Genomic DNA, 15,799 nt, shown 5'->3' on the forward strand with positions numbered 1-15,799 from the left:
CTGTATAATAAGGATAATGATGATTGTCCCAGATGATTGTTATGAGGATTAAGCAAAATAAAATCAAATGTGTAAAAGATCTTGGTGCCAAATCACTAATGTTCCCTAATCTATGACAGAAGATCCTTCGAGAAACTTGAGAGCTTAGAAAGAAATAGGAGAAGACTTATTACAGATTCTATCAGCAGAAAGTTAGAATTGAAATGAATTGGGCAAAAGCAGCAATTTATTCATGTCTTACAAACATAGTCTTACAAACATCATACATTGCTGGCACAAAAGAACAGACACCATCTCATACGCCATGCTTCCTTCCATATCAATTCTACTGAGTTACAACATCAGAACAAGTCAGTTACTGAGTTACACAGTTCTTCAAACGCAAGTACCTCCCCATTAGAGTGGTGAGATTGGCTAATCAGACAAACAATTAATTTACATGTTTAATACAGTGCAGGATTTGTAACAGAATTCAGGGTATTCACATTGATATCGTAATATATTATAAAACAGTACAACTGTCAGAAGATGATGGGATCACATATGTCCCTGCCTGTTTCAACTCCTTTTTAGTTTTTCTTCTTTCTTTTCTTAAAAGCAATTGCAAATAGTTTTACTCAACTTTTCACACGCAAAAACACTTTAAGTTTTAGTAACTAAAAACTATTTACAAATTATCATTGTAATTTCAAAAGTATTTGTTGTTGGTTTTGTTGCTCCACTTTAAAAAAAAAATATCACCCTCTTCCAACAACCATCCTTTACTTGGTATTACCACTAACTTCTGGCGGTTGTGAAGGGTACTTAGGGTTGACTCCTCACAACTTTGCAGAGCTCCAAAATATATTATATTGCATGGCCCATGTACCAAATATACATACATTAAAAGGCCATTGACTTCCCCAAACCACACACTGACCACAATTCACTTCATGTTGCTTTCACGAAAATGTTCAGTGGACCAAGATGTTGAGAGGTGACTGTGTGGTGGAATGAAGGAAATGATTAGGGAATGGTCTTTTCAATCCCAAAGTCATCTTAAAGCACAAAAAAGAGGTCAGTTTCAATTTTTTTACATGTAAAACATTTTCTATACATTAGGCGTAGTCATAAAAAGCATGTATAAGTAGTTTTGAAAATGCATTGTCATAGAATTTACAAACACAGAGATATCAAACACATTCTCAAAAAACTGCTAAAGTACTGACACAAAACCTGACTCAAAATGTAAAGTTTTCAGTAGACTTTATTTTCTAACTTGCATAATTAATTCAACTGTACCCGAGTTTCATCCATACTTCTCTAAATACTCAGATAGTGACATTACCTCAAGTTTATTCACAGGGTGCTGCTTTACTAACAGGTTTTTAATGAATTTCAGGTCCCTGACACTGGAAAAATGGTATAAGACACAAGTCTGTCTATAAACTGTTCCAGAGAAAACAGCTCAAGACAAATAAGCTTAGAAAAGATAGTGAAACGTACTTTGTTGTGCTAATTTGGCAGCCTAAATATATTTTGTGTGAACATATGGAAATTACATTAGGCTTGCTGTATAACTATTTCTTAATCATGATTTCAGTAATGCTTTCTGTCTGGCAGTGATTGAAACTTTAGTCTTTGTTTGTTTCTTTTCAAATATTACCTTAGTCCTTTCTGGAGAATAACTCAATGAAGACCCAGTTAGCCATGCCCTCTCTGCATACAAGAGAAAGACTTGAGTGTACACTTGCATACTCTACATATTTCCTACGAAAAAACTGCATTTCTACCTGAAGTTTATTTCTTTACCCACTAGCTAATTCAACAACTTCACAAAGGTAAATAGGGCTTTCTAAGACCACACTGACACTTGTGATAGGCAGGAAATAATTCAAGGCATGGTCTTTATGTGAGATTATATTTCACAACATTTGACTCACATATAACCTCAGTGAGGAGAAAAATTATATTTCAGCCACAGTGTTCTCAACTCAGCCCTTTGATAAAAATGATTACTCAGTTTGTTCACTGTCCTTTAAACCTAAGTTACTTCTCTTATGATAGAATTGTATCAAGTAATTACAAAACAAAGAGTAATGACCGTATACTTTTATATGCAGGACACCATTTGCACATGACATAATTAATAAGAACTAGAAAACACTTCTTAAATATCTTTGGATGTAAAGAAAAATTGATTTCCCCACCTGAAGATAAAGGGATGAATTTTCATAAGAAATGCTTTTCTTTTCAAAATTTTAACAATCCCATTGGCTTCCAGTGGCATGCTCTAATGAGAGCATCGCCTTCTAAACCACAGCCATACTGTGGAATTGTACTGCAGTATTTGTAAAATGCTTGAAAATTCTTTCTTATGTCACTGGTAACCTGCAGCAGAAATTAAATATCTTATGAAAATTGATCCAATGTCTCTAGTAAAGGGGGGCATTATCATGATACACATTGATAGTTACTTTCTGGTCTGTTTATTCAATCCCCTTCTAACAACAACAACAACAAAAAGGTAGCTTGCTGTCACAAGCTTGCAATCATATACCAGAGACAGGAAAAGAAAAAGAAATGTTTCTTGCCTAGTAAAAATCATTAAGTCCCAACGCCTGGCCAGGATGCTAACCATCACAGAGCATGTGCCACTTGGCGATTTGTCTCCTGGGATAATCACAGATCTCCTTCCAGTGTTCTCCACCGGTTCCTTCCGCAGCTGCCCCCAGGACCAACCGCCCGATCACTTCGTTGCGGGATCCCCTTTCGGAATCCAAAACCAGAAATTCAACACTTATCTCTTCAAGACCCTCACAAGGAATATCAAAGACAAACAGTTCATTGAACACTGCATTGGGGGAGCATTTCTTTACGTGAGTCTTCTTTTTGGAGATTCTCTTTTTGGCATGGTACAGGTTCACTTTGACATAAGGGTCTGCAATGGTAAACAACAGACATTACAGATACAGGACATGGCTGGAGAGCTGACCTTGGCATTACAGTGTCCTTAGAGATGAATGCCTGCCTATAAAATGTGATTATAATGAAAATGAGGTAGAACAGAGCAAACGTATGTCTAAATCTCAGCTTCTCTCTTGTCAACAAATTGAAAATAAGAATGCACAGCAAGAGAAAACAGTTCTAAACCAAAGTATGAGAAGGAATTGTAATGACAGAATGAAGAGATAACATGAAGGAGAAAAAAAGAGAATATTCTAATGACACGTCCTAATTACTAATAACTCATTCCAGTAATGGGACAGAGGGAAAAAACATTGGTGAACATCTAACCTAACTGAGTTGTATGACTTTAGATAAGCCTCTCTAACTCTCTGAGCTTGGGCTGCTTTTTCTGTTGAACAGACATTAAGGATTTACGATTACAATGGCAATGCCCTTTTGGCTTTAACTTGTTTATGCTCCTTTAACCATCTACTGGATTTCTTTCTATTTCCCACTGTTGATCTTCCTACATCACTGCTATTGTCTGGATTTTAGGATCATGATATTTTATCACACACTTAATTATATTAGTTTGGCCTTTTCTCGTTGCAGCATGAGTTAATTTTAGCTCCTTAATATAAACCTTTAAGACCATACCATGTCCTCAACTTCCATTATCCAATAATAACAATAGTAATAACAGATGATATTTAATGAAGTATATATTTATAGTCTTCACAATCCACCTCAGGATAAGTATTATGTCTAGTTTATGTAGAGTTTAAGAAACATACCCAAGTTTACTATGTTAAGAAATGGAAGGGTTTACGATTTGAACTCAGATCATTTTATCCCATAGGTTATGTGTTCTTTCTCATCATGCTATACAGCAAGTTGTTGTTGTTGTTTTAATTAGTCACAGAACAGAAAGCTAATTCTTAGAGTGGGTATAAAAAATTCAAAAGGAAACATAATAAAATAGTGGAAGTATAAGTGTAGGCAGGCTCATTTCAAATACTAAAATTAAGAACTTTTCTTCCAAACTTTTATTTTCTCTCCATCACTGTGTTTTGGCAATAGCCTCTCATCTACCGCTGCTTTTTGCTTAACCCCTGTACTTTCTTGGGTTGAGAGCTTATCACTATGTAATTTTCTTCTTCTTGCTAATGGCATTGGATCACGTTATTAGTCCATAAAATTAAAAACAAACAAACAAAAGAATCACATCACTTGAGATTGTGAATAAAAGGTAAAGCAAAATCTTAATTATGTTAGTTAACTGTTTTGCCCAATGGATCTCACCTATGTGCTGAGCCTGAGTTTTTCAGAAGCATTCTTACCTGAAAGTCCAGACACATCGGATTTAGGCAGGTGTCGAGCTTTTAAGACAACCACAGTGAGAGTGTTCGTGGTGGACTGGTAGCAGAGAGAGATGAGCAACTCACCCCGTCCTGAAGACTTCTAAACAAGGAAAAATGTGGTATAAGTATTTTTATTATTTTTTGTTTTGAAATTTGTACATATATTAACATTTTAAAACAATATAATAGCATTGTTGTTTCACTATAACTTTTCTACTGATTTTTATTTTAGTATGCTAAGGAATCCAAACAAGTTTTTGTACAGTACCATCGCCTCCTAAAAACGACTGCCTGCCATCTTGTGGTGTTTTTAGGTACTACAGGATGTTAAAATTGAAATGAGTTAGCCACACCCCTTACTAGAAATGTTTTAAAGGATATTTAGATTATAGCTTATACAGAGTATCTGTAGATTTTGCTTTTTAAATTAAATATATACTTTTTTGAAGTTATTAATAGTAGCAAATTACTTAGGTATTTAAACGAATCTATATAAGGCAAAATGACTCATGTTAAGTTGAATTTTATTTTAAATTCTTTAGCACTGAGATTATTGGAATTTCAATTCATACCAACTGAAATTTTTTCAGACCCCTGTCACTGGGTCCAGGGATGACACAGTTAAAAATCTCTGCAACCAGCCCCCACCCATAGTCCTATATAATTTAGGGAGTAAATTCATTACTGGAGAGGATTGACTCACTATTTAATGCTTTGTGTTTGGAAGATACTACAGGATTCTTCTTTGCCTGATACTTAGGTTTTATTTGTACTCTAAAAACATTATAAGATTATCAGGAATTCAAAGTACAAGTTTTAACAGAAAGTAACAAAATGTAAACTTGGGGCTTGATTATAACTAAGAATGATGGCTGGGCAAGAACCCCTAAAACTTCAATATATATTTATACAAAAGCTGACATGGCGTAGCTGTATGAATAAACACTTCAAGAAGAATGAGAGTAGGGCATAGATAGGTATTCCCACTGTGCCACTAAACAGCAGGGTCTCATACAAGCTGCTTAATGTCTCTGACCTTGACTTCCATTAATTTCAACAAAGAGGCAAAGGCAAGGATATGGTCAAAATGAGCTTTATGGTATTCTGTGAAATTATACCATATAGATAGACACAAGTTATTCTGAAATATCACAACTGGAATCAGTTGGGCTCTCTATTTGATGTGGAAAGAAGATTCAGTTTAGTTAACTAATGTCTCATTTTCTAATAATCCCAGAACTACCAAAGCAGTATAACTGTGAAGGCAGAGTAACTCATTTCCTGTTATACAACATAAAGATGAACATTTATAATTCAATATGATGTGCTGTCTCCTCCTGGAAAAGCAATTCTATGAAAAGTCAATACAACTTCGAAATCCTTAGGATAAATTGATTTAATTTTCAATTTCAATTTCAATTTCAAATTCAATTATGCTGACTTTGTTAGCTTGAGTACAAATAATAAATATTTGCCTACATTTTAGTTGAGTGGCATGTTCATCAAAGTACTTGTGCTAGAAACTGACAAAAATATTTACATGTAATATTTAAATATCTATAAGGGATGCCAATTTGTTTTTTTAATTTTTTTTAAATTTATTTACTTTTTAAATACATGTGTCTCTGCCTCCCCCCCACCTCTTTCCCAATTTGTTTTATATCATTAAAATATTTTAAGCATTTCAGTTGTGAATGAAGTTTTCTTTCATCTACTCTATTCCCCTGCCCCCCATTTGAGTATAATTAATAACAATTAAACATGGTAAAGATGATATGTACAAAACTTATCATCCCAATGAAAATCCCCTAGATACAAAAAAGCTACATAAAAGATTGTTTAGAAATACTTTAAGCACTACAAATTAATTACCCTAACATTTCTCTTGATAATCTCTCTGTTCATTAACATTCTTCCATCAGACAATTCAATTCCTGCCAGAGGAATAAGGACTTCTCCAATGATATCATCTCTTGAAAACCTGTCAAAACTCAAGATTGTGAAGTGCAAGGCCAACTCTTGGATCTGGGTGTAGGGGATCCCATAGAATGTAAAGGTCTCATCAAAAGCTGGATCCAAGGTCTTCCTCAGAACTCTGGTTTTCACTTTATGCTTCTTTTCTGGGAGGATCGTCATTTTGATGTATGGGTCAGAGGTCATCGACTGCTCATCCATGGCTGGCAAGCCACGGGCTTCCTTGATGTTCACCACAAATGCTTTCTTCTCAAAGTTGTACTCTAAGGAGAAGAAGAGGGTTCCCAGCTTCTCTTGTTTCTCTTCTGAACTGAGGGAAGTGCTGGACTTTAAGCTATCAGGGGAAACCCCCTCTTTTTCCCCTTCTGCAAAGAGCTTCGGGGTCACATTCTCCAGATCATGGGGGCTGCCAGCTTTGAGGTTTGTTTTGGGAAAATTGCCATTGAGATCTCTCTTCTCCAGGTCAAGATGCAATGAATTCTTTGGCACAGCTGGTTTACTCTTTACTTCATTTTTGTCCTCTGCTCCAAACTTCTTTTTGCTACTTAGGTTTTCAGGGTAAATATCAACTCCCTTCAACACATGCACAAACTTATACGGAGGAGTCTTGTTAGACTTGGATGATTTTCTCTGACAGCAGATCCATGCAAACAGAGAGACCGTGAACACCAGGCCAAATGCACTGAAGATCCCCACCACTGTGGGTATTTCATCTGAAAAATGAAATGACCAATAACAAACATTAAAGGGGCAGAGATGGAGACAGAAGCCTATGTGAAAAGCATCCTAGAGCTGGCAAGTGCTGTAGGCAGCACAGATTGTGTTGCTTCCCAACTGTTCTGGGTATGAGTTATGTACACACTTCACATTACCTTCTGGGGGGAAAAATACAGCCCTTGTGTGACACACAGGAAAAAGATACAGGATGATAAGAACTTCTTCACTTCGGTAGTTTTCATAAGTGAAATGAAAAAGTGAAACAGGGTCTGAGTCAGGGGTGAGGGAAAGCTAAATGACCCTGATCCACTTTTGTTTTTATAGATGAGTCACTGTACCATGATGGGTCAGTACTAATTGCATTATGTTTTCATTGACATTTAGAGGCTTTCCAGAAGCATCAATTCTTACTGACTATGGAACTTTAAATGCACATTCTTCAAATACTGGGAGAATCTGTATTCTTAGTTGTTCTTTATTTACCCAGGATCCAAGAAACAAACATCTACAGGCTCAGTGATTCAGGTAATTTTAAAAAATGGTGGAGTATTATCTGCCATTGTCACAGAGTCATTAATAAGGCCCATCCAAATTATGCAACAGTGGTAAAAGCAATATATATGTATTAGGAAAATAATAATTAAAAAGAACAACAGAATATTAATATTGCGGAACTTACAACACTACAAACTCCTTGTATACTAAGCCTATATTCCTCAAATACTGAATTGTATCAAGTACAAATCAATTACACCTAAATAGGATAAAAAACAAACAATGATTCTAAATGAAGCACCATTCTTTAACATGCAATGAGAAGAGTAATTGAGTATATAGAATTTAAAGTTCAATTTTTCCACAACTGATTTTTTCCTAGCATAGTTCCACATGGCAAATGACAGTCAAATGGAAATTGGCATTCTTTTCTTGAATGAGGGCACATTAAATTACACTGACATTAGGTAACATTGATTATGCATGAAGCTTATCATGTTTCATATGTAAGCATATTTATCCCACAGATGGTTAGTAACATGTGTAAAAGCAGTGTTACTATACCTGGACACAATGCACCAATTAGTCAATGTTTAATATAAGCAAAGTGAATATAACTAATATAATATTATCTGCATTTAGTTCCATGTCAATCCATTTTTTTCCATGTGAAATACTGAAGAATAAAGTTAAAAGTCCCAGTCAAAAGAGGGTTAAGTCTTGTTTAAATAACCCATAAAGGAATAATCTTTTGTTACTCTCTTTTCTCATCCCTCTAAATCTTCTGCCTATCTACTTCATAATCATAAACTAAACACAAAGAATTTATATTAGGCACTAAAACATTAAGAAATATCGAACGAAAGCAGAAGCATCTAAGAAGATAAAAAAGCAAACTAAACAACAATAAAATACTTTGTTGCCTAATTATATCAAGAAACTAAATCACAGAAAGATTAAAAAAATAAGCCTTTCAATTCCTCAAATAAAAAAAAGCAGTGAATATTACAGGAAATAAAAGAGGCAAGAGATAAAGATAAACTTAGTATCAGCTCTTCAGTTTTTCCTTCTATTCAAGTCTTTGTGGTAGGAAAAAAAATCTACTCCTGGACTTTCTAATAAAAAAAGGCCAGGAAGCAAAAGCAAGTCATGAACTAATGCAAGAACAATAAAAGCCATAGAAAATGATTTTTTTTTCTAAATGGACTGATGGCTCAAGCTAGAACATATTTTTCACTAGTATAGTTTCTGAAAATGCCTCAGGTTTAGAAAATTTCTGACTTTCAAATCAGAAACTGGGATTTAACATCACAACAATATAAAATCTATCACCCAAAGGGAAGACTGTGAAAGAAACTCATTTCTGAATATAATATCACAAATCATCTCTATTTAATACTTAATGTCAAATGGCAAAATATTCACTATAACACAGAAAGACTCACTCCCTGTGTATTTCTACTGATAAGATCTTAAGCTTCTGAAAGCAAAAATCTCAATCATTTCATTTAGTTTAGTAACAATTATCATGCATTTATAGGTATCATTCCTTATTGGCAAACTTCTATGAAATTCCCTGTTTTTATTTTTTTAATACTTGTAAAGTAAGTAAAACTCAGATCTCTTATCTTTGGAATGTAATGAGATCTACAGTATGATTTTTTTTTTAATTTGTAGAAGTACATCTGACCTTACTTTTTAAAAGAGAAGAGAGAAATGGTGCCAAAAATTTGGTATAGGAAAAGGGAAATTGAACTGGAAAAATGGAGTACTAATCCTAGTTTCCATCAGCTGTTAGCTAACTGTTTGACCTGCAACACTTCCCCCATCTCTCTGAGCTTCTGTTAGCTCACCTATGAAATGAAATGGGCTCAGCTACTTCATTTCAAATATTCCTTTACCTCTATCTGGCATGATAGGATTCTGCTTCCTTTCACTAGCAACGTATTTCAAGGATACAGTAAAAACATAACAGAGGAAACATTCTTATGGTGCACTCTCAATAAAATATACATTCTGAAACCCTCAATATATAACTTGTGTTACGTACGCCAAGCTCAAACCCTTATGTAATCACAGAACATTTGGCTTCCCCTAAATTTACCTACAAATAAGAATCACCTATAAAATTAATGAAACAAACAAGCAAACAACAGACTCCTTTCCCTTCCCTTAGCGCGTGCTGCAATTTACAGAGCTACTTGAACGTTTAAGGAACTTCCTGGACGTCAAACAGCCCTAGCAGAGGGCAATTTTAAGGAGAAAGATACTAAGGAAGGGAGAAACAACAGAGATAAGCCACGATTACCCGTTTATTGTTCGAAGTTTCCTTTCAAATTAACTACCTAGTAAATCTATATGCAGCATCCCGCGGGAGAAAAACAAAAACAAACAACAACAACAACAACAACAACAACACAGCCCACCCGGAGTATTCAAGGCACAACCGCAGTTCGAAGTTAAGTAACTTGCTTACCAAATTCTTCCCTGCTGGTAGTGATCGGAGCCATTTTTTTGCTGCGTGCTCTGTCCGAGGTGCTGAAAGGAAAACTCTCTGGCTTGGTTCACTTGCCTAGATCTGAAGCGCCGGCTTCCCGTTTGCTGAAAACAACAGCGCAGAGCCCAGGGGACCTGCGCCTGGAACAGGGAGGAGGCAAAGGGGGAGGTCCACTCGCCCTCGCACTGTGATTTGCCGCCCCTGTTCCTGTTTTGGCTCTTCAGAGAAGCTCGTCTCCGACACTCCAGACGTGGCTGAAACCTGAATTGACGCAATCCTGACGCTACAGGGTTGAAATCGGCACCTGCCCCCTCCCTTCATCCCTCCAAACCTCTCCTCTCCCCGTTTTCCTTTCTTCCTCCCTTCTCTCTCTCTTGAGGATTCAACACACACTCATCAATTATTTTAACTGTTGGACTACTGGATATTAGCTTTGCTATTCTGTGGGGGTGACTCAGAGGCATATAGAGATGAACCCTGAAACTCATCCCTGTCAGTTCCGAATATAAAACCTTTTCATCATCTAGATCAGTAAAAATCTGTCTGTGAGTTTTCTGAATAATGTGATTTACAGAGGCAATTTAAGGAAAGAGTAAGAGAAATTTCTGCATCAAATGACCCATGGTAAAATGCAGGAATATGTTCTCTTGGTTTCTGAATTTTTCTTTGCTATGCTTGTGTTAGAAAATGATTCATTGCACATTCATCCATTTGAAATAAGATAAGAATTTTTCCACTTCAATCACTTATTTTCTAATAAATTATTAGTCTAAATATTTTGTTGATGCTGTTGCTCCATCTGTCAGCTCTCTTCCCCTTTAACATCTGACATTTGACCAGTTGGAGTTACTTAGAACAGATGGGGATAATCCCTTCTGTATTCAGACTCAGTCTCAGTTATGACTTTCGCATATAATAAGACTGCTTCTGGAATTACAGTTCTGGTTAAAAGCTTTGGCTTTTAATAGGATTGTGCAAAACAGTTGTAAGATCAGACTAAAATCTAAAATGACATCAAAAACTCTTGGTTATTTTCAAAAGAAAACCTATTCTTTTTTTTCCCTGAACTGATGATCTTCCAAGGGTTGAGGAACTGAGAAAAATATGGTGTCAGGTTCCAATTAATTTTAATCTGAAAAGTGTGCTTTTTTAAAACAAATGGTAACAGTTTTCTGAAGGAGAGAATTAAGGCTGTACCACCAACTGTCAATTACTGCTCTGCAAAGAATTATTTTGCTGTGGAGCGCAGTGAGCAAATGACATTCAGTGTGTGCTGGGACGGGGGAGGAAGAGACACTGGGTGAGTCTCAGAAAGCTACTGTACAAATGACAGGTTCCTGCACATTGGCGAGCAGCCACTTTAAGCGTCAGAACTGTGTCTGGGGAGAAATTGGCTTCAGCCTTTTGCATCATGGAAAATTTTACAAATCAATGCCCCTTTTTTCCCCCTTTCTACTAGTTCCCACATACTTGGCATTTTAACATTCTTTTAACAGATTTTTCTAAACCTTATGAAAACACACAGACTAATGACTCGATTTAATTTTCCATTGGCAGAATCTTGATTTGTGTCCTTATCTTTTCACTTCCTTCAGACTACTTGCTTCCTCAGTTAAGCATGCACCTGGTGGATTTGTCCCTAGGAATAAACATCCGTTAGATGGAAGAGTCACATTTGTGTGTGATTCATATCACAGGTAGACAAAATATATAGTGTGAGGTTTACTAAGACGTGTGTTTTCTAGCTAAGTTATTCCTAACATATGGTTAAAGCCATTTGTTGTAAACATAAGTACCTTATGTATATGTTCCATATAAATTAGTATCTCATTAATTTTACCTTCAAGTGGTAAAATTCTGTCATCTAAAATATGTCTAGATTGTTTAAACTCTGTTTCTACAGAACCCCACCCCACTCTGGGCTGTCTCATTTCTAAGGACACATTGTGATAAGATTACCTCTTTCTCAGAGTTAAGGCTATTGTGGATGTAGTAACTATTTCATTGCTTGCTTTAAAAGCCAACTGAAAATAAGTATTATTAATTAAAATGCCAGAGGTGTTCTTCATTTTCACTTGGTGAAGGGCATATTATTCAGTATCTAGTCTCTTTAGAAGAGCTTCTAGCAGTACTAGATGAAGAGTGGGGAGCTGATCCAACAGAGTGAAAAACCTGTAAGTTTCTCATGATTGAGATTCACACCCTACCACATTATTACATTGTTCTTTTTAGATCCAGCAAACAAGCAATCAATTTGCTGACGTGAGCAATACCACTCTTGCAGCAGAGACTTGGGAGGAGGGGCTGTTGCTAGGTAACCACCTTTTTGCCACCCAAAACACACAGCCTGAAACAACTTCCTGCCCTGGGAAACACAGTCTGTTCTGTACAAGTAGCAGTGTTTACTTCAGAATGATTCTTTGATTGTTGAAATAGGTCAGCATTTACCCTACTTTATTTTAGATTCTGGTTATAAATGTCTATATATATTGAGAACAATGAACAGAACACTTGAATTCAATTTGATTTTAAGAAATCCAGTTGAATTGATGACTTATGATATGGTTGTTTTTATCTATTTTATTAATTTATTTTAATTTAACACACAGTTTATTTAACTATTATACGACTATATGGTTTGGTAATTATATTGTTTAATCTATACTTTCTTCATTCCCTTAAAAATATTGGTGGATGTGTTTAGAACTTTCACTTAGGCAAAAGAAAATTTTGAAAGGTTTGAAAATGTTGCAGTGAGCTTCTGTATTCTTTATTAATACATAAATTAGTAAAACAAAGACAATTTACTGGTATGTGGGTGGAGCAGAATGAAGTATCTGATAATGGATAATTAATGGATAATTTTTTTAATGTTCATATCATTCTATGAAGAATGCTGGCTCTAATGTAATGGCATAGATTTATATTACAAGAACACTCAAGTCAAAATCCTACAAGACAAACGTTTTTGTAGTTGGTACCACAAAAATTCCTTCACCATGCACCGTTTCTACATTTGTTTTTCTTCAACATATTCAGCATTTACTATGTGCTGATCTAAATTAGGTTTTAATGTCTCATGAATAAAAAAATAATTAGGCCAAATCTATAAATGTTTATAATTTTCCTTCTTTTCCTTTTTTCTTCCTTTCAAAAGTACTTACTAAATATGTACTACCTCCTAGGTTTTTGGAAAATAGGAGATATAAACTGGCCAAGATGACCAAAATGATCCTTGCCCTCAGAGAACTTAAAGACTACAGAGGAAATGGGCAGCCCCTCCTCAACTGGGAGAAAACTTACTGGATTATAATCGCACTCATATTACTTTTATTTGGTATCTTCCACCAAACTTGGTCAGCACTATCCCACAGGTATCACCTACTGTCACATTTAGTCTGTCCTTTATTAAGCCTTTTCTCCATAACTGTAGATTCATTGATTCTTACATTCAAATAGCATTCTTCCATCTCCTTTGTCTGTCCACATCTTCTCTCTCTTTTAAGAGTCAGTTAAAGTTTCGTATAGACTCTGAAGTGTCTGATTTAGCAATACATAGATTTTATCTGACTTGAATTCTTATAGTACTACCTCTAGGGAAATCCTTTAAGTCAGCTTGATATATATTCTTGGCTATATATCAACAATTCCCAAAAAGATAAACCAAAGGCCTCCCCTGTTGTTCACTTCAAATATCTCATTAGGTTCCCATTTATTTGTGATCTTTTTTACACTATATTAAAGAGAACCAACAAATCTAAAGTAATTTATTTGAGAAGATTAACCTTATTGATAATTCCTGGCAACACTGACAAGCAAAAAAAAAAAATGAGCAAAACATACAAATTACAAATGACAAAAGAGAGCATAAATCATCAGCCACAGAGCAAGAGTTTGAGGATATATTTACAATGCATATTTCTGACATGGGAACTCTATCCAGAAATATGCAAAAGAAAATGAATTTTTAAAAGACAGACTTCCAATTAAAAATGGGCAAATGCCTTGCAGAGACACTTCACTAAGAAAGATATAATATCCCAATGACTCATGATTGTATGAAAGGAGCTTAACAGCAGCTATCAGCAGAAAACATGCAAATTCAAACCCCCCATGGGTAGGGGGACACAATATGACATGATGATAATGTGGGACAACCAGAAGTCTTAGTTACTCCTTTGGGGCTTTTATACTAGGAACAAGCATTTTGAGAAACTGGCGGTATTTATTAAAGCAGAACATAGATGTATGTCTTGACCCTGCAATTCCAACCATTGCTAAATTTCGTATACTACATGCAGATGCTAGGATGTTTATAGTAGCACCGTTTGCAGTAGCAAAAAGGTAGAAACAGTTAGCTTTGCCTATCAATACTAGATTGGATAAATAACTTTATATGGTAGAATACTATATAGAAATGGAAAAGAACAAAATCCTGCTATATAAGATAAGGGTGAATCTCATAAATATAATGTTGAATGAAAGAAATCAGACCACAAAAGTACACACTATAGAGTTCACTTATTTAAATTTCACACACAAAAAAATAAACTAATCAATACATGTCGTGTGGTGATTATAGAAGGCAATAACTGAGATGGAGCACAGTGGAGATGTCTGGGATGTTAATATTCTAATATTCTGTATCTTAACCTGGGCAGTTTTTACTAAGTTTTTTTTTGTTTGTTTTTTGTTTCAATTCATTGAGTTGCTCAGCAAAAATTTGTGTACTCTTCTGTGTATATGCTATATGTTAAAAAAGTTTACCAAAAATTGACATGTAAGTGCACTTCGCATTGTTTCATATTTTATGAAGGTAAATTTGTTAAAAAGAAACAAAAGGCCCAAAATGGAGTCACTTTTGCTAAGTCCCACCAAGGCTTACTACCTAACCTAACTGCAGTTTCAGCCTCTCTTAGAAGCAGAAAATGAATGAATCAGTCTGGAATTTTCTGATCAGCACTAGTGGGGTAGTCTACCCAATAAAACAGACTCCCCTGACTTCAACTAAGGAAAGGTGACCTTGCCTGAAATAATCCAGTCTTTTAACTTCCTTGTCCCACCCTCTTTTAGCCTATAGAAACCATTCATTTCTGTGCAACTCATGGGAACTCCCTTTTATTTGCTAGACAGAATGCTGTCTCATTCATAAATTGTTTAATAAGGTAATTAGATCTTTAAATTTACTCAGTTGAATATTTGTAAAAATTTTTGAGGATGTATATAATCAAGTAAGGGTAAATATCAAGGTAAATGTATGTAAGAAAAGAAAAATGACTGGAAAACATAAAGCAGAAAAATGATTTGAATTAGAGATGGAGTATATAATTTATTATGCACCAATGATTTAAATTTTTTACCAAAAATTGAGTATTCTGCTAAATAATTTTTCATCTATCTACTCACTTTGATTTTATATCAGAGTCAAAGATCTGCACTTCCCCGTGGACTTACAATAACATATCAGTTCTGAGCTATTTTTTTTTACCCAGATACAGATGTTATAAAATTAGATGGTTAGTATGAGAATTGAAAGTACTAGAAATCAGCTCTGCATAAAGATTATATAAAGAAAGTGCATATGAAATGTGAACTTCTTGAACTTCTACATAAAATGAATATGCATTTCTGAGTATTCTTCCCATGGTCCCAGCATTACCAAATGAAATGAGCAAGATGAAAGTCATGGATTTCACCTGGGAATCCTCAGAACTCCACAGCACATGAGGAGTTTGATTATGTATATAACACAGTTAAAGGTAAAGTTCAGGGAGCTGAAACCATTAACTAATATCAGATTGGAGGGGTAGGGATGGGAAGGTTTAGA

General features: G+C 35.2%; 1 protein-coding gene across 1 annotated transcript; it reads right to left on the reverse strand.

Annotated features, from left to right (window-relative positions):
* Positions 1–220: 220 nt before the first annotated feature.
* Positions 221–10,302, reverse strand: SYT4 (synaptotagmin 4). The gene is made up of 4 exons (XM_054583853.1): positions 9,952–10,302; positions 6,162–6,976; positions 4,269–4,389; positions 221–2,920 (listed from the first exon to the last, which is right to left on the reverse strand). Exons 1-4 carry the CDS (start codon positions 9,983–9,985, stop codon positions 2,613–2,615), a joined length of 1,278 nt encoding a protein of 425 aa, XP_054439828.1. The 5' UTR covers positions 9,986–10,302; the 3' UTR covers positions 221–2,612.
* Between the last annotated feature and the right edge of the window lie 5,497 nt (positions 10,303–15,799).

This window comes from Pteronotus mesoamericanus, unplaced genomic scaffold (assembly GCF_021234165.1).
Source record: "Pteronotus mesoamericanus isolate MK-2021 breed Mesoamerican mustached bat unplaced genomic scaffold, CSHL_Meso_final contig_74, whole genome shotgun sequence".
In the NCBI taxonomy this organism is placed as follows: Eukaryota; Metazoa; Chordata; class Mammalia; order Chiroptera; family Mormoopidae; genus Pteronotus; species Pteronotus mesoamericanus.